This window comes from Narcine bancroftii, chromosome 5 (genome assembly GCF_036971445.1).
Source record: "Narcine bancroftii isolate sNarBan1 chromosome 5, sNarBan1.hap1, whole genome shotgun sequence".
In the NCBI taxonomy this organism is placed as follows: Eukaryota; Metazoa; Chordata; class Chondrichthyes; order Torpediniformes; family Narcinidae; genus Narcine; species Narcine bancroftii.
The window spans coordinates 81,067,408-81,089,827 of NC_091473.1; the positions used below are offsets into that span (position 1 = coordinate 81,067,408).

At 45.0% G+C, this 22,420-nt stretch overlaps 1 protein-coding gene across 3 annotated transcripts in view; it reads left to right on the top strand.

Moving 5' to 3' along the window:
- The window catches only part of fam151a (family with sequence similarity 151 member A), a 111,769-nt gene that overhangs the window by 24,622 nt on the left and 64,727 nt on the right, over nucleotides 1-22,420 (top strand). For all 3 annotated transcript variants that reach the window (XM_069938025.1, XM_069938024.1, XM_069938026.1), the window contains exons 2-4: nucleotides 3,023-3,178; nucleotides 14,332-14,481; nucleotides 17,360-17,522. In XM_069938025.1, the coding sequence (XP_069794126.1) occupies nucleotides 3,023-3,178; nucleotides 14,332-14,481; nucleotides 17,360-17,522 (469 nt within the window). The remainder of the gene's footprint in view (nucleotides 1-3,022; nucleotides 3,179-14,331; nucleotides 14,482-17,359; nucleotides 17,523-22,420) is intronic.

Here is a 22,420-nt window from a genome sequence, read left to right on the forward strand (position 1 = left end):
AACAGTGAACATCCTTGAAAAGTATTTAATTGGTTGTAAAGTACTTAAGGAGAAATTGAGGCTATGTATGTTGCCTCTCAAATGTAAGTCCTTCAAATTACTAGAAAATACACTCAGCATATAGAAATTGTTTATTTGAGTAGCAATGAAAAATGATCCCACTTTTGATCCACCTTTATTATGCTGCCTTTATTCAGATAGTCATAATCAAGCTCTGTGAATTATGCTGTTTTTCGACATCACTATTTTTTTGTATCACTGAGACAGCACGTCATGCAGTTCCATAACTACCCTGTAATTAACATCATTTCAGTCACCACATAAATTAAGAGCGTCTTTTACTGAGGAGCTCTCTAAAGTTCTAGCAATGTTAATGAAACTGTTCGTTGATTTACAGATTTGGTTAGAGCATTGGTTCAGACACACCCTGTTTGAATTTAGATCTCACTCGGTAGTTGTTGACAATAATCTTTATTCATCAAGGTCATCACTCTGGTCCTTTAAACAAAAAAATAAATTGCTAGAAGTACTCAGCAGGTCAGCAGCATCTGAAGAAAAAGAAACATACTTTATGTTTCAGGTCAGAGACATAGGTCAGAGTTCTCTTTCCACAGATGATGTCTGACCGCTGAGTGTTTCTAGAATTTTCTGTTTAAATTTCAGGTTTCCACTACCTGCAGATTTGTTTTGATTTCTTCTTTTTTTAGTTAAATTACCCCATCCTAAAATAGTCTCCTCTTTCCTGGATGTGTGAGCTAATCCTGGGGGAGCAGTTGCTTGAAACATCGTCCTTCTCGAGTAAATCAGTCTAATGCTGAACATTTGCTCGTCCTGTGGGTGGATGGAGTCTTCAGCAAAGCCTGAAGCAGAGTCGTTGACAGTAAATAGTTTGTATGGTTTCCTTTCTCTACCTGCAGCCTCAGGTGCTGAGTTAAATTCCACTGACTAGATAGTTCTCCTCAGAACTGGCAGAGATTTGATGAATAATGCTGAAACAATTCTATGAATCCACTGTAACTTATGGAATCACAGATTTTCACAGAATGCTGATGAGTTTCTTATCGCTCATTATCACATTTACCTAACAAATGATCATATTTGATTTTACAGCTAGTATTGACTTTAATTCAGTCCAGTTTCCCCTGACTAGAACCATAGAACACAACAGCACAGAAAACAGGCCATTTGGCCCTTCTAGATTGTGCCAAAACATCATTCTTCTAGTCCCACTGACCTGCCTGTAGAACAGACCTTACATGTGTATTTGCTTCTGTTCAATAGCGCACCACAATTTATTCAAAATAAACTTCCACAGAGCTGGCTTTGGACTCATCAGAATGCTAATCAAAACCAGCGATGAGAGCAAGCTCTGAGACTGGCCTCGGCCGGATCTATCTTATATCCCGGAGGGTGATTGGCTGCCGACTGGGTGGGGCATGGTCCATTCACGTCGGCTGATTGATAGCCGGCCAGGTGTTATCTTGTCCTCCAGTGCTCTTCTGCAGGTACACAGGTTGCCCCCTGCAGTAGGCTAGTGGTGTATCACCGCAACAATACTCCAAATTTGGCCTCTTCAATGTCTTAAACAACCTCACTATAACATCCCAACTCTTATACTCAATACTGTGATTTATGAAGGCCAAGATGCCGAAAGTTTTCTTTACAACCCTATCTACCTGTGATGCCATTTTCAGGGAATTATGTATTTGTATTTCCAGATCCCTTTGTTCTCCGCACTCCTCTGTGCCCTACCATTTACTATATATGTCCTACCCTGGTTTCTCCTTCTAAAATGCAACATTTCACATTTGTCTGCATCAAATTCCATCTGCCATTTTTCAGCCCTTTTTTCCAGTTGGTCCAGATCCTCTGCAAGCTTTGAAAGTCTTCCTCGCTGTCCACAACACCTCCAATCTTAGTGCCATCAGCAAACTTGCTGATCCAATTCACCACATTATCATCAGATCATTGATATAGACAACAAACAACAATAGTCCCAGCACTGATCCCTGAGGCACATCACTAATCACGGGCCTCCAGTCTGAGAAGCAATCATCCACTACCACTCTCTGTCTTCTCCCATACAGCCAATTTCGAATCCAGTTTGCAACCTAGTGTCTGAACCTTCTGAACTAACTTCCTATGCGGGACCTTGTCAAAAGTCTTACTAAAGTCCATGTAGACAACATCCACATCCTTTCCTTCATCTACTTTCTTGGTAACCTCCTTGGAAAACTCTATAACATTTGTTAAATACGACCTACCTCGCACAAAGCCATGCTGACTATCCTTTACCAGCCCTTGGCTGTCCAAATACTTGTATTTCATATCTCTCAGATAATTTACCCCTACTGACGTCAGGCTCACTGGCCTGTAATTTCCCGCTTTCCTTTTGGAGCCCTTTTTAAGATATTGCAGTGCAACCCTTTTGTAATTGTTGGGTTTCAGTGCTACTGATTTATTGATTCTTGTGTTGAGCTACTGAAAGTTCAGATGAGGTAGACTGTCTGGGTTTTCAATGGGTGCTCTGGTTTCTCCCATATCCCAAACATTTGCAGGTTGGTAGGTTAATTGGCCACTGCAAGATGCCCCTCATGTGTACTTGAGTGACAGAATATGGATGGAGTTGATGGGAAAGTGAGGAGAACACAAAACAAAAGGTTATAGTAGGATGAGTGTAGATGAGTGGTTGATGTTTGGTGCAGGCTCCGGGGGCTGAAGGACCTGTTACTACGCTGTATTATAACTGTACCTCTCTTTGATATACACCTTGGAATAATGGGAGGAGGGCCACCCCAAACTTTACGTTCATATTTCAATTAACATGTGGAATTTTGGTGCATGTATCACATCCACCACTGAGGGGGAGAGCACCAAGACTTCTGAGGACATCACACTATGAATGGAGCTGTTAGGTTTCAAGATCTAGGTTAACAGGGCTTTAAGAAAATGTGTATTTGGAAAATCAGTGACTTAAAGGACACGTCACATAAAATTCATTTTTTTCTTATTTGCACTTCAGACAAGGACTATGAATCTGCTCTTGGACCTTTCAGCCCAGGTGGGGATCTGCTTGACTATTTGCTTCAATGTGGAATTATTGAGAGGAAGGACGGACTGCTGGTAACATGGTATCATGGTGCAAACAGCAAACACCAATTGGAACAAGCCCTGAACAGTAAGTATTAAAAAGATGAAGAGGAATTGGTCACTGAAGCATAATTACTAAGGCAACACATTTAAGCAGGCAGTATAAATGGTCAAGAGATGATCAGAAGTGTTTCCATAGCAAAAGGACTGAGAGATGTGTGACAAGCCAAGGTTGATTTCAGAATGAAGGTACCAACTGAAGACACTGGGCTTGTCCTTTCACTTCTTCCACAGACTAAATGCTTTCTACATTCTCATGGATCCCTTCTTTTATCCCTATTGTTGAAGGAATGCCTTCCACAATCAACTCCTAGATTATTCATCAACCTTCACATTTCCGGTTTACAACCCTGGCTTGTTCTCTGCAAATATCATCCCAGGGAAAGATCACATTGCTGGAGTTTTATAAATTTGTCCACTGTCTTGTTGACCTTCAACAAAAGAGAAGTTATTGGAAAAATCATACTGTATTTAATGGTATATAAGACCCACTTTTTTTTCAAAACATGACTCAAAAATATCCCCTGGGTCTTCTATGCGGTTGAAATTGTGATAATGGCAAGTAAAGCAGACAGTCATCATCGTTGCTGTGTGGCCCACTAGCATCACTGTTATCTATTGTTGGGGGCTGGTGGTGGGCTGTTGGGGGATGGGGTAGCGAGATAGATGGGATCAATATGGGGCCTGGTGGCGGGTTGTCAAGAGACTTGCGGTGGCCACTGTCAGTCACCGCACTGGTCCCACTGCTCCTCTCTCCCAGTGGCCCGCTGATGGTCCCTGCACTAGTCCAACTGTCCCGCTCTACCCCGGCACCCCACTATCAGTCCCCACACTGGTCCTGCTGCCTGTTTCTCTTCCTGGTGGCCTGCTCTTGGTCCCCAGGCTGATCCTGCTGCCCCACTCTCTCCCAGCAGCCTGCTATCAGTCCCTGGTTGCACTTTTCCCCCTGCCCTGCTCTCTCCCGGCAGCCCACTGTCCATCCCCGCACTGATCCCACTGCCTTGCTCCCTTTCCCCCTCATATTTCAATAACATTATTGAAAGCTACATATTTCAATAACATTAAATAACATTTGCTCGTCCTCTGGGTGGATGGAGTCTTCAGCAAAGCCTGAAGCAGAATCGTTGACAGTAAATAGTTTGTATGGTTTCCTTTCTCTACCTGCAGCTTCAGGTGCTGAGCTAATAATGCTGAAACAATTCTATGAATCCACTGTAACTTATGGAATCACAGATTTTCACAGAATGCTGATGAGTTTCTTATCGCTCATTATCACATTTACCTGACAAATGATCATATTTGATTTTACAGCTAGTATTGACTTTAATTCAGTCCAGTTTCCCCTGACTAGAACCATAGAACACAACAGCACAGAAAACAGGCCATTTGGCCCTTCTAGATTGTGCCAAAACATCATTCTTCTAGTCCCACTGACCTGCCTGTAGAACAGACCTTACATGTGTATTTGCTTCTGTTCAATAGCGCACCACAATTTATTCAACATAAACTTCCACAGAGCTGGCTTTGCACTCATCAGAATGCTAAACAAAACCAGTGATGAGTTTATGTAAATGAACCCGTAAATACACTGAAAAAATTCTTAATATTCCCTGATGAAATGGGGTCTTATATATCATGAAAGCTAGTACAATGGAAACATGGAAAGATAAAATATTAAATTAATTCTTTGCAAAATAATTAATTTGAAATGAGCTTCCTTATTCCTTTCAACAGCTTTGCAGATCTAACCTCAATCTCACTCTCTTGCTTTTTTATTAAACTCTTTCAAAAAAAATCGTGACCTTCTATAAGTGCAGATTCTTGGCCAGAACATCAGCAATATCTATTCAGATCTTCTTTGAAATAGTGCCATGGAAATGTTTACATTTATCTGAAGGAGATAACATAATGACAAAAAATTGGTGGTTTAGTGGACAGTGAAGAAGGTTGTCTATGGTTACAACAGGATGTAGATCTGGGAAAGTGTGCAATGAAATGATAAATAAAAGCTAACTCAGGCAAGTGCAAAGAGTTGGATTTAGATAGGTTGTAGAGCGCGTCAAAAAATTCAAAGAATTGTTGATCCAAACCAAGCCTCTTATTAACTAAAAGACTGGAGCATATCACAAGTAGGTTGACCGGTCCAGAATGACCTGGTCTGGCTAGCAGCAATCCTTTAAGATCTGCCAGTAGGTGTGGCTATGCTCTCAGCCAATCACAGTCATCCTACACTACAATCTGTACATATACACATTAGTGATAGAATTTATACTATCACATAGGTTAAACCAGCGCTTTCAAAGGTCCCTGGAAAGTACAGGTATATAGTTCCCTGTAAATGGGAATATGTTAGACAGGCTGATGAGGAAACCATATGGCATGCCTGCCTTCATCAGCTGTAGCACTGAGTACAAGAGTTGGAACACAATGGTAATTGTACAAAATGTTGGGTAGGTTACACTTAGAGCAGTGGTTCTCAACCTTTTTCTTTCCACTCACATACCACTTTAAGTATTCCCTCTGCCATAGTTCTCTGCGATTAGTAAGGGATTGCTTAAGGTGATATGTGGGTGGAAATAAAAAGGTTGAAAACCACTGTTTTAATCATACCTAATTGATTCGTTATGTGCCCCGCTTCATAACTCAAACAAAATATTTTCTCAAACAAAATATTTCAGTAACAATTGGGTCTTGAGCAGTGATTTTCCACCTTCCCTTCCCACTCACGTACCACCTTAAGCAATCCCTTACTAATCACAGAGCACCGATGACATAAGGAATACTTAAAGTGGTATGTCTTTTTCTTTGGCTTGGCTTCGCGGACGAAGATTTATGGAGGGGGTAAAAAGTCCACGTCAGCTGCAGGCTCGTTTGTGGCTGACAAGTCCGATGCGGGACAGGCAGACACGATTGCAGCGGTTGCAGGGGAAAATTGGTGGGTTGGGGTTGGGTGTTGGGTTTTTCCTCCTTTGCCTTTTGTCAGTGAGGTAGGCTCTGCGGTCTTCTTCAAAGGAGGTTGCTGCCCGCCAAACTGTGAGGCGCCAAGATGCATGGTTTGAGGCGATATCAGCCCACTGGCGGTGGTCAATGTGGCAGGCACCAAGAGATTTCTTTAGGCAGTCCTTGTACCTTTTCTTTGGTGCACCTCTGTCACGGTGGCCAGTGGAGAGCTCGCCATATAACACGATCTTGGGAAGGCGATGGTCCTCCATTCTGGAGACGTGACCCATCCAGCGCAGCTGGATCTTCAGCAGCGTGGACTCGATGCTGTCGACCTCTGCCATCTCGAGTACTTCGACGTTAGGGATGTAAGCGCTCCAATGGATGTTGAGGATGGAGCGGAGACAACGCTGGTGGAAGCGTTCTAGGAGCCGTAGGTGGTGCCGGTAGAGGACCCATGATTCGGAGCCGAACAGGAGTGTGGGTATAACAACGGCTCTGTATACGCTTATCTTTGTGAGGTTTTTCAGTTGGTTGTTTTTCCAGACTCTTTTGTGTAGTCTTCCAAAGGCGCTATTTGCCTTGGCGAGTCTGTTGTCTATCTCATTATCGATCCTTGCATCTGATGAAATGGTGCAGCCGAGATAGGTAAACTGGTTGACCGTTTTGAGTTTTGTGTGCCCGATGGAGATGTGGGGGGGCTGGTAATCATGGTGGGGAGCTGGCTGATGGAGGACCTCAGTTTTCTTCAGGCTGACTTCCAGGCCAAACATTTTGGCAGTTTCCGCAAAGCAGGACGTCAAGCGCTGAAGAGCTGGCTCTGAATGGGCAACTAAAGCGGCATCGTCTGCACAGAGTAGTTCACGCACAAGTTTCTCTTGTGTCTTGGTGTGAGCTTGCAGGCGCCTCAGATTGAAGAGACTGCCATCCGTGCGGTACCGGATGTAAACAGCGTCTTCATTGTTGGGGTCTTTCATGGCTTGGTTCAGCATCATGCTGAAGAAGATTGAAAAGAGGGTTGGTGCCAGAACACAGCCTTGCTTCACGCCATTGTTAATGGAGAAGGGTTCAGAGAGCTCATTGCTGTATCTGACCCGACCTTGTTGGTTTTCGTGCAGTTGGATAATCATGTTGAGGAACTTTGGGGGACATCCGATGCGCTCTAGTATTTGCCAAAGCCCTTTCCTGGTCACGGTGTCGAAGGCTTTGGTGAGGTCAACAAAGGTGATGTAGAGTCCTTTGTTTTGTTCTCTGCATTTTTCTTGGAGCTGTCTGAGGGCAAAGACCATGTCAGTAGTTCCTCTGTTTGCGCGAAAGCCGCACTGTGATTCTGGGAGAATATTCTCGGCGACACTAGGTATTATTCTATTTAGGAGAATCTTAGCGAAGATTTTGCCTGCAATGGAGAGCAACGTGATTCCCCTGTAGTTTGAGCAGTCTGATTTCTCGCCTTTGTTTTTGTACAGGGTGATGATGGTGGCATCACGAAGATCCTGAGGCAGTTTACCTTGGTCCCAACAAAGCTTGAAAAACTCATGCAGTTTGAAAAGCAGAGTTTTGCCGCCAGCCTTCCAGACTTCTGGGGGGATTCCATCCATACCTGCTGCTTTGCCACTTTTCAGTTGTTCGATTGCCTTATATGTCTCATCCAGGGTGGGAACCTCATCCAGCTCTAGCCTTAGGGGCTGTTGAGGGAGCTGGAGCAGGGCGGAATCTTGGACTGAGCGGTTGGCACTGAAAAGAGATTGGAAGTGTTCTGACCATCGGTTGAGGATGGAGATCTTGTCGCTGAGGAGGACTTTGCCGTCTGAGCTGCGCAGCGGGCTTTGGGCTTGGGGTGAGGGGCCGTACACAGCCTTTAGAGCCTCGTAGAAACCCCAGTCCGGGCACAGGGAGAGCAGCAGCGGCCCCGGCCCCGGTCCGGGCGAAGGGTAGACGGCGGCGGCCCCGATACGGGCAGGAGCAAGGGGGAGACGGCGGCCCCGGCCTCGGTCGAGTGAGGCAGGCGGAGGCCCCGGTCCGGACAGGGAGTGGGAGGCGGCGGCCCCAGTCCAGGCACAGGGAGAGCAGCAGCGGCCCCGGCCCCGGTCCGGGCGAAGGGTAGACGGCGGCGGCCCCGATACGGGCAGGAGCAAGGGGGAGACGGCGGCCCCGGCCTCGGTCGAGCGAGACAGGCGGAGGCCCCGGTCCGGACAAGGAGTGGGAGGCGGCGGCCCCAGTCCAGGCACAGGGAGAGCAGCAGCGGCCCCGGCCCCGGTCCGGGCGAAGGGTAGACGGCGGCGGCCTCGATCCGGGCAGGAGCAAGGGGGAGACGGCGGCCCCGGCCTCGGTCGAGTGGGGCAGGGGGAGGCCCCGATCCGGGCAGAGAGTGGGAGGCGGCGGCCCCGGTCCAGGCACAGGGTGAGCTGCGGCGGCCTCGGCCCCGGTCCGGGCAGTATGGACCGACCTAGGAGGGGAGGCAGGCCCCTCCAGCCCGGGTAAGAAACCTGCATAGGAGAAGGCCACTCCGATATAAAACCTACGACCCAAGGACCTCGCTGCCACGTCCCAGCTTGCTTGGCCACGGCACACGAACCATGGGTGTAAAGGGTGGGGCCAGTACTGCGCGCACTGCACTCCACCTAAAAGCTCCTTTGCGCAGGCCCGAGGACAGGTCCACGTCCTCCCCCTCCACGTCCTCCCCCTCCACGTCCTCCCCCTCCACGTCCTCCCCCTCCACGTCCTCCCCCTCCACGTCCTCCCCCTCCACGTCCTCCCCCTCCACGTCCTCCCCCTCCACGTCCTCCCCCTCCACGTCCTCCCCTCCACGTCCTCCCCTCCACGTCCTCCCCCTCCACGTCCTCCCCCTCCACGTCCTCCCCCTCCACGTCCTCCCCCTCCACGTCCTCCCCCTCCACGTCCTTCCCCTCCACGTCCTCTCCCTCCACGCCTTCCCCCTCAAAAGATGCTCACAAACTCAAGCTAGCATGCTGGAACATCAGAACCATGCTAGACAAGGCTGACAGCCACCGACCTGAACGTCGGTCTGCCCTCATTGCACATGAACTCCTCAGACTTGACATCGACATAGCCGCTCTCAGTGAAGACCGCCTGGCAGATGTAGGCAGCCTCCAAGAACGCGGCGCGGGCTACACACTCTACTGGTCTGGCAAGCCTTCGGATGAACGACGCCTATCTGGTGTAGGCTTCATGGTCAAGAGCTTCATTGCCTCCAAACTCGAAAACCTTCCGACAGGCCTCTCGGACCGAATCATGTCCATGCGACTCCCCCTTCAGAACAAGCGTCACATCACCCTCATCAGTGTCTATGCTCCAACCCTCCAGGCGGAACCAGCAGAAAAGGACAAGTTCTACACCGACCTGCGCAACCTCATCCAACGCAGCCCTACAGCCGACAAGGTTGTCATCCTGGGCGACTTCAACGCTCGTGTCGGCAAAGACTCAGAAACCTGGCCAGGAATCCTGGGCAAGCATGGCGTCGGCAAGTGCAACGACAATGGGCGCCTCCTGTTGGAGCTCTGCGCAGAACAGCGGCTTGTCATTACAAACACCCTTTTTCAGCAGAGGGACAGCCTTAAGACCACCTGGATGCATCCCCGATCCAAACACTGGCACCTCCTGGACTACATCCTGGTGCGAGAAAGTGACAAACGAGATGTGCTCCACACCAGGGTCATGCCTAGCGCGGAATGCCACACTGACCACCGGCTGGTTCGCTGCAAGCTCAACCTTCACTTCAAACCAAAGCCCAGGAACAATAAAGCCCCCAGAAAGAGGTTCAATGTTGGAAACCTGCAGTCAGACGAAGCGAGAAGAAACTTCCAGGCAAACCTCAAAGCAAAGCTCGACGATGCAATCCGCCTCACGGACCCGTCCCCTGAAACCCTCTGGGATCAGTTGAAGACTACCATACTGCAATCCACTGAAGAGATACTGGGCTTCTCCTCCAGGAAAAACAAGGACTGGTTTGACGAAAACAGCCAGGAAATCCAGGAGCTGCTGGCAAAGAAGCGAGCTGCCCACCAGGCTCACCTTACAAAGCCGTCCTGTCCAGAGAAGAAACAAGCCTTCCGTCGCGCATGCAGCCATCTTCAGCGCAAACTCCGGGAGATCCAAAATGAGTGGTGGACTAGCCTCGCCAAACGAACCCAGCTCAGCGCGGACATTGGCGACTTCAGGGGTTTCTACGAAAGTGGTATGTAAGTGGAAAGAAAAAGGTTGAGAACCACTGACTTGGAGTATTGTGTGCTATTCTGGTCACTATATTATAGGCAGACATGATTAAGCTTGTCAGGGTGCAGAAAAAAAAGAATCACTGCCTGAATTTTGGCTGGGTCTGTTGTCCTTGGAGTGAAAGAGGCTGAGAGGAGACATGATAAAGGTATTTCAAATTATGAGAGACATAAGGAGGGTAGCTAGCTTGTTTCCCATGTTTCCCATGATAGGGGTGTCTAATACATAGAGGGCATATATTTAAGGTGAGGAGGAAGTGGTTTAGTCAAATGGTAAAATTTTCACATAAAAAGTAGTTGGTATCTGAAATGAAGGTGCCAGAAAAGATGGTAGAAAATGTACTAATCAAACACATTTATAGATAGATAGGTGTGAGAATTAGCATAGCGATGCAAATGGCCTGTATAATTTCATGACCAATGGGATAGTGTGACCGTCATCTCAGGAAATATTGGGTAAACCTGGCCTTTATTCACTGGAATGTACAAGTTTTATACATATAAAATTCACACAGGGCTTGACAGACTGGTTATAGGGAGGGTGATCTGCCAGACTGTTGGGTCTGTGGGCTGAAATGACCTGTTATCATGCTCTACGTCTAAACTTTAAATTTAAAAAAAAGGAGTAACAGTCTCAACAAAGAGTGAAAAACATTTAGCAATGAGGTAAGAGGAAATTTCTTCATTCAGATGTGGTGGTGGAATGTTCCAACACAGAAGGTAGTGGAGGCCAAGTCAATGAATTGGCTCAATGCTTATTTGGAATTAAGCCATAAAAATCCAATGTCCTAAGATCGATAAGTGGAATGTGCTGAGGTAGCTGCTGTTGGGCAGAGCAGAGGGAGGCACTGAATTCCTTCCACGTGTCATAAAATAATTCACGATTGTTGTCACTCCAGCCAAGCATCCTGACCAGCAAATAAGAAGTAAAGCACGGTACTGTGTGCAGATCAATTAATGCAGAGCAAAAGCAATATTATTTTACTAATTTGGAGTATTGTGTGCAGTTTTGGTCACCTAACTACAGGAAAGATTTCAGTAAGATAGAAAGAGTGCAGAGAAGACTTAATAGAATGTTGTCCAAGACTTCAGAAACCTAATTACAGAGAAAGGTTAAACAGATTAGGTCTTTATACCCTGAAAAGTAGAAGAATGAAGGGTATTTGATAGAGGTATTTAAAATTATGAGGGGGATAGACAGTAAATGTAGATAGGCTTTTTCCACTGAGTCTAGGTGAGATACAAACCAGAGGCCAGGTTAAGAGTGAAAGGGGAAAGGTTTAGGGGGAACTACTTCACACAGAGTGGTGGGGGTGTGAACGAGTTGCCAGCTAAGGTGGTGAATGCGGACTCAATTTTAACATTATGAAGAATTTGGATAGGTACATGGAGGGAGAGGTATGGAGGGCTATGGATTGGGTGCGGGTGCAGGTCAGTGGGACTAGGCAAAAAAAATGGTTCAGCACAGACTAGATGGGCCGAAAGGGCTTGTTTCTGTGCAGTAGTGTTCTATGGTTCTACTGGGGGAGGTTCATTCAGGAAACTGTATGGAAAACAAACTTGTACAGATATGTAGTGGAAAGTGTGTTGAACGGCTGCATCATGGCCTGGTATGGAGGCACCAATACTTCTGAGTGGAAAGCCCTGCAAAAGGTAGTGGGCACAGCCCAGTACATCACGGGCAAAACTTTCCCCACCATTGAGAACATCTTCATGGAGCACTGCCATTGGAGAGAAACTGCAGTCATTAAAGATCCACATGGACATGTTCTCACTGCTGACATCAGGAAAGAGTTATAGATGTCGCAAGACTCATAACGCCTGGTTCAGGAATAGCTGCCATCCCTCCGTCATCAGACTCCTGAACATCAGACTCATTTAAGGACTTGCTTTGCTAATTATTTATTACTGAATTTTTATTTTCTGTATTTCCACAGTCAGTTTGTTTACATTTCTTTCTTTTGTATACATGTATTTTGATTACAGTTGTATTGCAGTTAACAGTTAGTGGTAGTTAGAAATTCTGCCTGGCCAGCAGGAAATAAGATTCTCAGAGTTGTTTGTGATGTTGTGCATGTACATTGAGAATAAATTTAAATTTTGAACAAATTTGACCTTTGTACTTTGAATACATTTGAACTTTGACTTCTGAACTTTGAAAAAGGTGGGGAAAAAAGTGTCCTTGAATTTGATGGTGCATGATCTCACACTCACGAATCTTCCTAATTATTATATAAGGCACTTTCAGGTGGCCAAAATTCTTCGATGTAAAGCTGCATATTATGCCCATATGTGGCTGTCAGGAGGCCATTTGAAAGTGCAGGAGGTGCATGAGAGGCGAACTTTGTAACGTTCCTCTGGGAGGGATAATCACCAGAGCACTGAGGTCCCCCTGGCACATGAATGCAGCCGCCTGAAAGTGGCTGCTAAGGGGATGACAGTCAGCTGGCAAGTGTGGGACATTAGGGCAGGGGCAGCTGATGTGGGCTGTCCCCGCGGGACGTCCCCACAGTGTGGGGACTGATATTAGGCTGTTGGGAGAGAGCGGGGCAGTGGGATCAATGTAGGGACGTCCCTGCGCTGATAGCCTGCACTGGCTGTCCCAGCTCTGACAGCCAGCCATCCCAAACCTGACAACCTGAAGGCTCTGGGGCACCTCCCATGCAGCTGTCCCTTTCAGATGGCCAGCACTGTGGTTTCAGCACTGCCTCCTGAATGACCATTCCACAGGTCTGAATCCAGTTCTCCAGGCACATTCTTGGCAGAGGTTGCACCTGAAGAAGCCTATAGTAAGTAACTGAATGTTACCTGAAACCTTGGGTAGTTCATCTGGAGAGCACTCTTCCACATACTCCCTGCTCACAACGCATACCGTAAATATTCTGTAAAATGCGAAAAAAAATCGCCCTTTTTCCCCTCAAAAATAGGGAGGTTGCATTATACACAAGAGTAAAATTTTAAAAAAAAATTTCTGCAGACAAGCAGGCAAGCAGCAGTTGGCAGCGCGACTCGGGTGGGCGGAAGAGTGGAGAGACACGTGTGCGACTCAGGAGGCCGGGCAGCAGGTGAGTGGGCAAGCAGAGAGATGCCAGCAATCGGGACTGGGGTTCAAATCCCACGCTGTCTGTAAGGAGTTTGTACGTTCTCCCTGTGTCTGCATGGGTTTTCCCCAGGGGCTCCAGTTTCCTCCCACCGTTCGAAATGTACTGGGGATTGTAGGTTAATTGGGTGACACAGGCTCGTGAACCGAAAGGGCCTGTTACTGTGTTGTATGTCTAAATTAAATTTTTTTATAAATTTAAGCAATTGTCAGTTTTCCTACTTCTTAAGTGGTCTTTGATAGTTGGCTGACATCCTGTATTCTTAAGAGACAATGGTGTTTGTTCAATTACTGCTGGGAGGTTAATTGTAATTCCACCCCCCCCTCCCAATTCCATAACTCCTGAAAAATATACCAGTCTAATATTACCTAATGTTGTTTTCATCTCCGTCCTGCTCTGTAGTCACTGTTCACTCCTTGTTGACATTCCCTGGAAATGTGAGATAATTACCACCTCCTACCCATCTGCCTAGCACCCCAATCTTCTGCTTTGACTTCCAGATCTCTGCTTTGATCCTTCTCTGAATTTCTCTCCTTCCCCTTAACCCTTTTGAACTTCCTCCCCTTTCTAGGATTATTTCCCTTGCAGCTGTTTCTCCTCTGGGCTGCTGATCTTCTCTTTAGCCCATTCGGATTAGCTTCACAGGTCAGACCCCATCCTTTGCAGACATCTTACATGCATTTGTCTTGCAACTGATCGCTGTGGTTCCTCCCTCCTACAACTCTCTTTGTGATCTTCACTTTCCACAATGGTTTGAGGTCGAGGACTAGAGGCATTTCTGCAGTATTGTATCTGCAAGATTACTGTGGCTCTGCTAGGTCCTGAGCTGGGGAGGTTTGCCCCAACCGATGCTGAAGAACTTCAAATGCCTTAATGTTGACTTCACCTCATTTCACTTGTGTTCTCAGGTACTGCCATGGTCCTGGAAGCTGATGTCAACATTGAAGGACTGAACACTCAAAACAACACTGGTATCCCTATCATGGCTCATCCACCTGATGTCTACAGTGACAACACCTTTCAGGAGTGGCTGGATGTTGTAATGAGAACCAAGAGAGGTAAAACTCACCTGAATTACACCAAAGAAAATCAAGACTTTCCTCCTGTCTATCCACTGAAATCAGCTTGTTTACCCTCTTTAGTAAAAACAAATTCTGGATGAATTCAGCAGGTCAGGCATCATCCATGGACAGTCAATGTTTCAGGTCGAAACCCTGCTTCAGAACTGAGAAAGAAGAGAGAAGATATGCAGAAATATTGCAACTATAATAATATAATCATAATTATATTACCATAGTAATACTGCATGAATATGATTGATATATACTGCATTATTATTTAATCACAGTACCTGTTTCCCTCTTCTTTCTCAGTCCTTAAGCAAGGTTTTGACCCAAAACATTGTCTATTTCACTTGACAGATGCGGGCTAACCCACTGAATTCTTCCAGCAGCTCATTTCTTGCTCACTTGCACTTTCCTGCCTCTTCATGTTTTCAAACATGATATAGTTTCTATCTCCAAAGGAGTGTCTTTTGTTTGATAAAATGCTTGAGTTCTCTTTGCAGAGGATGAAGGAACAGTCAGAATGATGAAGAAGGCATTTCTGATGCTTGCCTTCATCACTCAAGGCAATGAGAATGAAGAAGCACGCTCTCCCTTGTGGCACCTTCTACGTATTGCCAAAGGAAATTTTCTTGAACGCATTTGACAAATTTCACTTTTTGCACCATAACTTTCCCAATCAATATTTAGAAAGTTAAAAGCCCTTACTAAGACAACCTTTTTTGACCTACAGCTGGCAGCAATATAATTCTCGTTGACTATTTGGGAACCTGTAGTATACTCCCAACAAGATGAATATGCTGGTTTTGTTTTTCAGCTCCACCCATATAGCTTCATGAATTGGCATATTTGTAATGCCACCTCTATTGCTGTGACATCCTCCTGTTTCCTTGAATGTTGAGCTGCCAATCCTGCCACTCTCTTAACCAGGCTTCTGTAATGACTACCACATCTCAGGCACTTGTGTTTATCCTGCCCTAGCATTAAAATAGGTGCATTTTAAACCAACAGTCCTTCCTTGCTCCTTGCCTTTCTCTGACCACAAAATATTCTTTTATCACTCTCCATCCCAACTTCCAACTTCTCACCTTCAAAGGATCCCACACCACTGTCAATCTAATGTAAACCGACCAATATAGTACCATCAAACCTGCCTGCCAGAATGTTTGTCTCTGGTTCAAATGCAACCCATCCCACTTGAACCAATCACCTCTCCCCCAGAAGAGATCTTAATGATCTAAAAAATCTGATTCCTGGGCACGTGCAACCAGCTCCTTTGCCACAAATTCATCTGGTTTATTTTCCAATTTCTGAGCTCAGTAGCACACAAATTGCACCCGTAATAAGCTGGAGGTCACAACCCCTGAGGTACTTCTTTTCAACCTCTTACCTAACTGCCTATACTCACATTGTGCAGGTCCTCATCCCTTACTCTACCTATCTTGTTTGTACCAACGTGTACAACCACCTCTAGTTGTTCACCCTCCTCCTCGAGAATGTTCTCCAACCGCTCAATAACATCCTTTACCCTGCACCTGAGCGGCCACATATGATCCCAGCATCACTTACGCATCCATTGAGTCTCCTGTCCATCACTCTGTGGCCACAGAATCTCCTGTCTGTTCCCCTCCCAGTCAAGTCTCCTATACTATCATCCTGCCTGCCCACACTCTTACCTTCTGAACCTCAGAGCCAGTCACAATGCCACTAACTTGGCTGCTGCTGCTTGACCCTGAAAGGTCATTACCTCAACAGTATCCATAGGGATATACCTGTTACTGATGTTAATAGCCCAGGAAAATCCTATACTCTCTGTTTACTCTCCTTGTTTTTCCCAGTAGTCACTCGTCTATCTGCCAGCTGCTTTTTAGGTGTGTCTACCTCAGTGAAATTCTCATCTATGATACTGTCAGCAACATGGACGCTCCCGAGTGCATTCAACTACAGCTCCAGTTCCTTGACCCTGTCTGTCAGGAACTGCAGCTGGGGGACACTTCCCATAGATATAGTCATTGGGGAAGGGTTTAGGAGAACATTAGGATGAACTTTTCACACAGAGAGTAGTGGAACGAGCTGCCTGCTGAAGTGGTAAATGCAGGGTCAATTTTCACATTTAAGAAAAATTTGGACAGGTACGTGGATGGGAGGGGTTTGGTGGGCTATGGACTGGGTGCAGGTCAGTGGGAATAGGCTGTATAACAGTTCAGCACAGATTAAAACGGTTGAAAGGCCTGTTTTCTCTACTGTAATGTTCTATGGTTCTAATGTTCTATGGGTTCCCACAAACAGCAGGTGGACCATTCCACTGCCCTGAGTGTCGTCTTGCCTATAAAGCTTTAAGGTCCTACCTCAGCCTCAGCTCACCAAAAACTATTGAGCCAAAGCCTCAAAGTCCCACACACACACTTTCCACTCCTACTATGGCCACTCCACTAGACCTTCCACTTCCTTTTATTGGCCAGAAGGCCGACTCATCTCCATTATATCTCCTGCCTCCACTAGCAATTGCATCTCTTATTGGTTGCAATAAACTAGACCATGGCAACAGAGCAACAGCAGTTGCAAAAGATGGTGATTGCAAGTAGTTCACATGAAGTTTTCACTTGCCTGGTCTTCATAGTTTTTTCCTAATATCGGAGTTTTGTATCTGAAAAATTAAATGGTGTTTTCAGCATTTGTAAGCAGAAATAGTCTTATTAATGCTTCTAGCCCTCTGTTCTCAATGGCACCATTGAATCTAATCTTCAACGTGAACCACATCAGAAGCCTAGAACATTAAACGGTTCTAAAACATACAAGAGATCCAAGACATACTCACCTTTCATTTGCCAGTGACTAACTGTTATAAAATAGTTAAATAACTTTTTCCTAGGTGTGAAGCTGGATTTCAAAAGCATTGATGCAGTGAACCCCTCCTTGGACATCCTGGTGAAGAAATTGAATGAAATGGGTATCGACAGACCAATTTGGATAAACGCTGACATTCTGATTGGCCCAAACGTCCCAGCATTCATTCAGCCAGTCAATGCCTCCAGGTAATTTTAACCATTGTGATGTCAATTTCAATTCCATCTCCAGAGTTACTGAGCACCAATCTTTCTTTAATAAAAATGTAAACTTTTCCCTTGTTGGCCAAGACTTGCTGAGTCAGAGAAATCAATCTTCTTTATTGCACATAAATTTTCTGGATACTGAAATGATGAGAAAAAAATTGCTGTGTTGTGACCCATCACAAGAAACACTTCTGAAGTTACCTTTCAGGGCTCTGTCAATGCTTGGACTAAACACAGGGTGATGTGCACAGGCTTTCACTCCCTCTCTCCCTATTCAGAGGAACAAGTTTTACAATTTACTGAAGTCTTGTATGAATTTTATCAGGTTGATATTCCAAATGGTCAATGGTATAGGATCCTATTTTAGCGCACTAAAATAAATTCAGATATTGTATGAATGAGCACATGCAGGACAATTGAACAAGATTTTGAAACATAGAACAGTATAGCACAGGAGCAGGTCCATTTTTCCATCATGTCTATGGCAAACATGACATCAATCTAATTACTGTATATTTCTGCATATAAGTCAACCAGCAGATGTCAACCCCACCCCCACCCCTTTCAGCCTTATTTTAAGGGTTTTACCATATATCGGGCATATGTCTACCCCTAAAAATCACAATGCCTGAGATGTTGGGTGTTTGTCAGATACAAGTCAACCCCCAAAAATTGTGATGATTGATTTGCTGGGCATTGGCTGGAGGTGATTGTTATCATGGAGGCTCCATCAAAACAATTAAAGTATGAAGCGAGTTTTAAAGTAAAAGTGATAGAAATGACCAAGAAAACCAACAACAGCGCTGCTGCAAGAAAATTTAATGTGCATGAGAAGAAAGAAGAGACTTAAAGTAAAATACCAAAAAGGCAATGTTCAATGAGAAGAGGAATCACTCATTGGCCAGAGTTGGGAAATCACGTTGCAGAAAGGGTACACGAACAAAAACATGTAGAACAGGTGAGATGGCTACATAGCCTCCCAAAATAAAATAAGAACATTTGTACTGCAGTGGGCAAAGTCGCATCCAGACCTCAGTAAAGATTTTGAAGCTACAGTCAGCTGTTGCAACTCTTTCATGAACAGGAAAAATCTGATATTATGACAAAAAAACAAAAATTGCTCAGAAACTACCAAAAGATTGTGATCATCAAGTTGTAAGTTTGCATCACTTTATTATACATAACTGGCAGAAACACCAATTTGTATTGGCAAATATTGGAAACATGGATGATATCCCCATGAATTTTGACATAATAGGCAATAAAACAGTGGAATGTAAAGGTGTAAAAACTGTGCAAACCCCAGAGATACAAGCCGCGAAAGGACCAGGTTTGCCGTGGTGTTATTGTGCATGGCCAACGGGATGAAGTTAAGACCCATGGTAATCTTCAAATGCAAAATTAAACCAAAAATGAAATTCCCAGCAGGTATTTTGTACACTTTCATGAAAAAAGGTGGATGGATGAAAATGATGTAAAACTGTTGGCAGACAATGTGTGGAACAGGCGGCCAGGCAGTTTACGCAAAGAATGGAGTTTGCTGGTCTGGGATATGCTTCGTAGCCACTTAACTGAGAACATTAAAAGTAGATTAGCACAAAACAACACTTACATGGTGGTTTGACATTTCTATTGCAACCTCTCAATGTCTGCTTGAACAAACCATTCAAAGACCTTGTGTGCAAGGAATGAAATACATGGATGTCGAGGGCAGAAAAGTCATTACAAAAGGCGGGCAATGTGTGCTGCATCACTTGATGTGCTGTGTAATTTTGTGCTCAAGGCCCGGGACAAAGTTAAAGTTAGAGACTGTGATAAAATTATTTAAAAAGTTCGGTATCTCTTGTGCAATTGATGGCACAGATGATGATTTATTGTAGGACTGATGATGAAGCTGAAACCACCTCATCAGATACAGACGACTGTTTAAACAGTGAGAGTATGGTCTTTGCCTCAGATGTTAATACTGATAGTGATTTTGAATGGTTCTACATGTTTTTGTTCAATAAAAATTTTATTCAATAAAATTTTCAAATGAAATTTATTGTAGTTGATTTTTTTTTGTTTTTTCAAGGGTCGACTTGTGTTTTTTTTTAGTTAAATTTAAGGTGTCAAAAGTATATCTGGCATATGTCAACCCCATTTTTTAAGATTTTTGAGGGTTTCAAGAGTCGATATGGTAATCCTGTCTCTACCTGCTCATGATCCATTCCTGCCTGTTCAAGTGTCTGTCTACACACTTCTCAATGTCTTATTGCATCTGCTTCTACTATTTCTCCTTGCAGTGCATTCCAGATACCGACTACTCTCTTTGTAAAAGAAAACATACCTTGTAAATCTCCTCTCACCATATATCTATGCCTCTTGTATTTGACATTTTCATCCTGGGAGAAAGAGTCTGGTTATTTAATCTAATTGCCTCTCATTATTTGATACCCTTGTATCAGGTTGCCCCTCAGCCTCCAATATTCCAAAAAAATAAACAATCCAAGTTTGACTTACCTCTCCTTATGGTTAATATTCTCCAATCCAGGTAACATTCTGGTGAACCTCTTCTGCACCCTCTCCAAAGTCTGCACATTGTTCTTGTAATGCAGCAACCAAAACTGCATGCAATACTCAAAAATGTGGCTCAGCTAAAGTTTTATACAGCTGCAAAATTACTTTCTGACTTTTATAGTCAAGGACCTAAATGATGAAGACCAGCATGCTGGGCACTTCCTTTACCACCCTATCTTGAATGTTATAACATCCTTTCATTTGCAGAAGCTCCTCATTGAATATTGACTGTCTCAACGCTAAATTAAAGAAGATATCTCAATTTTTAAATCCCATCTCATCAGATACCAGACTCTAAGAAGAATGTTTTGGGATACTATAGGTCTTCTGGCTTAAAAGCTAAAAGAAAAGCATTCTTATCGCAAATGCTGAAATATTTCCTTACCAGTTTTTCAATTCCTTAATAAAGATCATGTACTGAAAACACAGCTGCATCTTGCATGGTGTAACCATGGCAGCATGTTATCATGTCATACCATTACCATACCGCATCACATGACATTCATAGCTGTATCCCTGTCAATATGATGGAACATGATTGGAGTTCTATAGCATGATGCAGCCCTAGCTGTGACCTTCTCACATGAAACCAAAGGCTGCACAAACATGGTTTGGCCATCCAGTCTGTTCACAATTGACCTTTTATCTCAACTGCATTCCTACACCCTACAGTTTTTTTTTAATTACCATCTCAGTACAGCAGTTTATTTCTCAAATATATTCAATGTGAGACACGTCCAGGTTATTCCACACCTTTTCCGATTATTGTAAAATGTGAATATAGTTTTCTGATTTTTAAAAAAATATAGTTTGTGTTAAATAGCAGCTAATTACAAGTTACAAACTAGAATCTGCTATAGTGGTTTGGGTGTTTTATATACAAAATAATAATCCTCTGGAGTGAGTGACAGAGAGGTTCAAAGGTAGTTAGCAACCTTGTTCTTGGATTTTGCTTATTTATTACAGTGCCAGTGACTTGGGTTCAAATCCAGCGCTGTCTGTGAGGAGTTTTTACGTCCTCCCCATGTCCGTATGGGTTTCCTCTGGATGCTCCGGTTTTCTCCCACCCTTCCAAACGTACTGGGGTCATTAATTAATGGGGTATTTGGGCATCATGCTGAAGAAGATTGAAAAGAGGGTTGGTGCGAGAACGCAGCCTTGCTTCACGCCATTGTTAATGGAGAAGGGTTCAGAGAGCTCATTGCTGTATCTGACCCGACCTTGTTGGTTTTCGTGCAGTTGGATAGCCATGTTGAGGAACCAAGCCATGAAAGACCTCAACAATGAAGACGCTGTTTACATCCGGTACCACACGGATGGCAGTCTCTTCAATCTGAGGTGCCTGCAAGCTCACACCAAGACACAAGAGAAACTTGTCCGTGAACTACTCTTTGCAGACAATGCCGCTTTAGTTGCCCATTCAGAGCCAGCTCTTCAGCGCTTGACGTCCTGTTTTGCGGAAACTGCCAAAATGTTTGGCCTAGAAGTCAGCCTGAAGAAAACTGAGGTCCTTCATCAGCCAGCTCCCCACCATGACTACCAGCCCCCCCACATCTCCATCGGGCATACAAAACTCAAAACGATCAACCAGTTTACCTATCTCGGCTGCACCATTTCATCAGCTGCAAGGATCGACAACGAGATAGACAACAGACTCGCCAAGGCAAATAGTGCCTTTGGAAGACTACATAAAAGAGTCTGGAAAAACAACCAACTGAAAAACCGCACAAAGATAAGCATATACAGAGCTGTTGTCATACCCACACTCCTGTTCAGCTCCGAATTATGGGTCCTCTACCGGCATCACCTACGGCTCCTAGAACGCATCCACCAGCGTTGTCTCCGCTCCATCCTCAACATTCATTGGAGCGACTTCATCCCTAACATCGAAGTACTCGAAATGGCAGAGGCCGACAGCATCGAATCCACGCTGTTGAAGATCCAACAGCGCTGGGTAGGTCACATCTCCAGAATGGAGGACCATCGCCTTCCCAAGATCGTGTTATATGGCGAGCTCTCCACTGGCCATCGTGTCAGAGGTGCAGCAAAGAAGAGGTACAAGGACTGCCTAAAGAAATCTCTTGGTGCCTGCCACATTGACCACCGCCAGTGGGCTGATATCGCCTCAAACCGTGCATCTTGGCGCCTCACAGTTCAGCGGGCAGCAACCTCCTTTGAAGAAGACCGCAGAACCCACCTCACTGAGAAAAGACAAAGGAGGAAAAACCCAACACCCAACCCCAACCAACCAATTTTCCCCTGCAACCGCTGCAACCGTGTCTGCCTGTCCCGCATCGGACTTGTCAGCCACAAATGAGCCT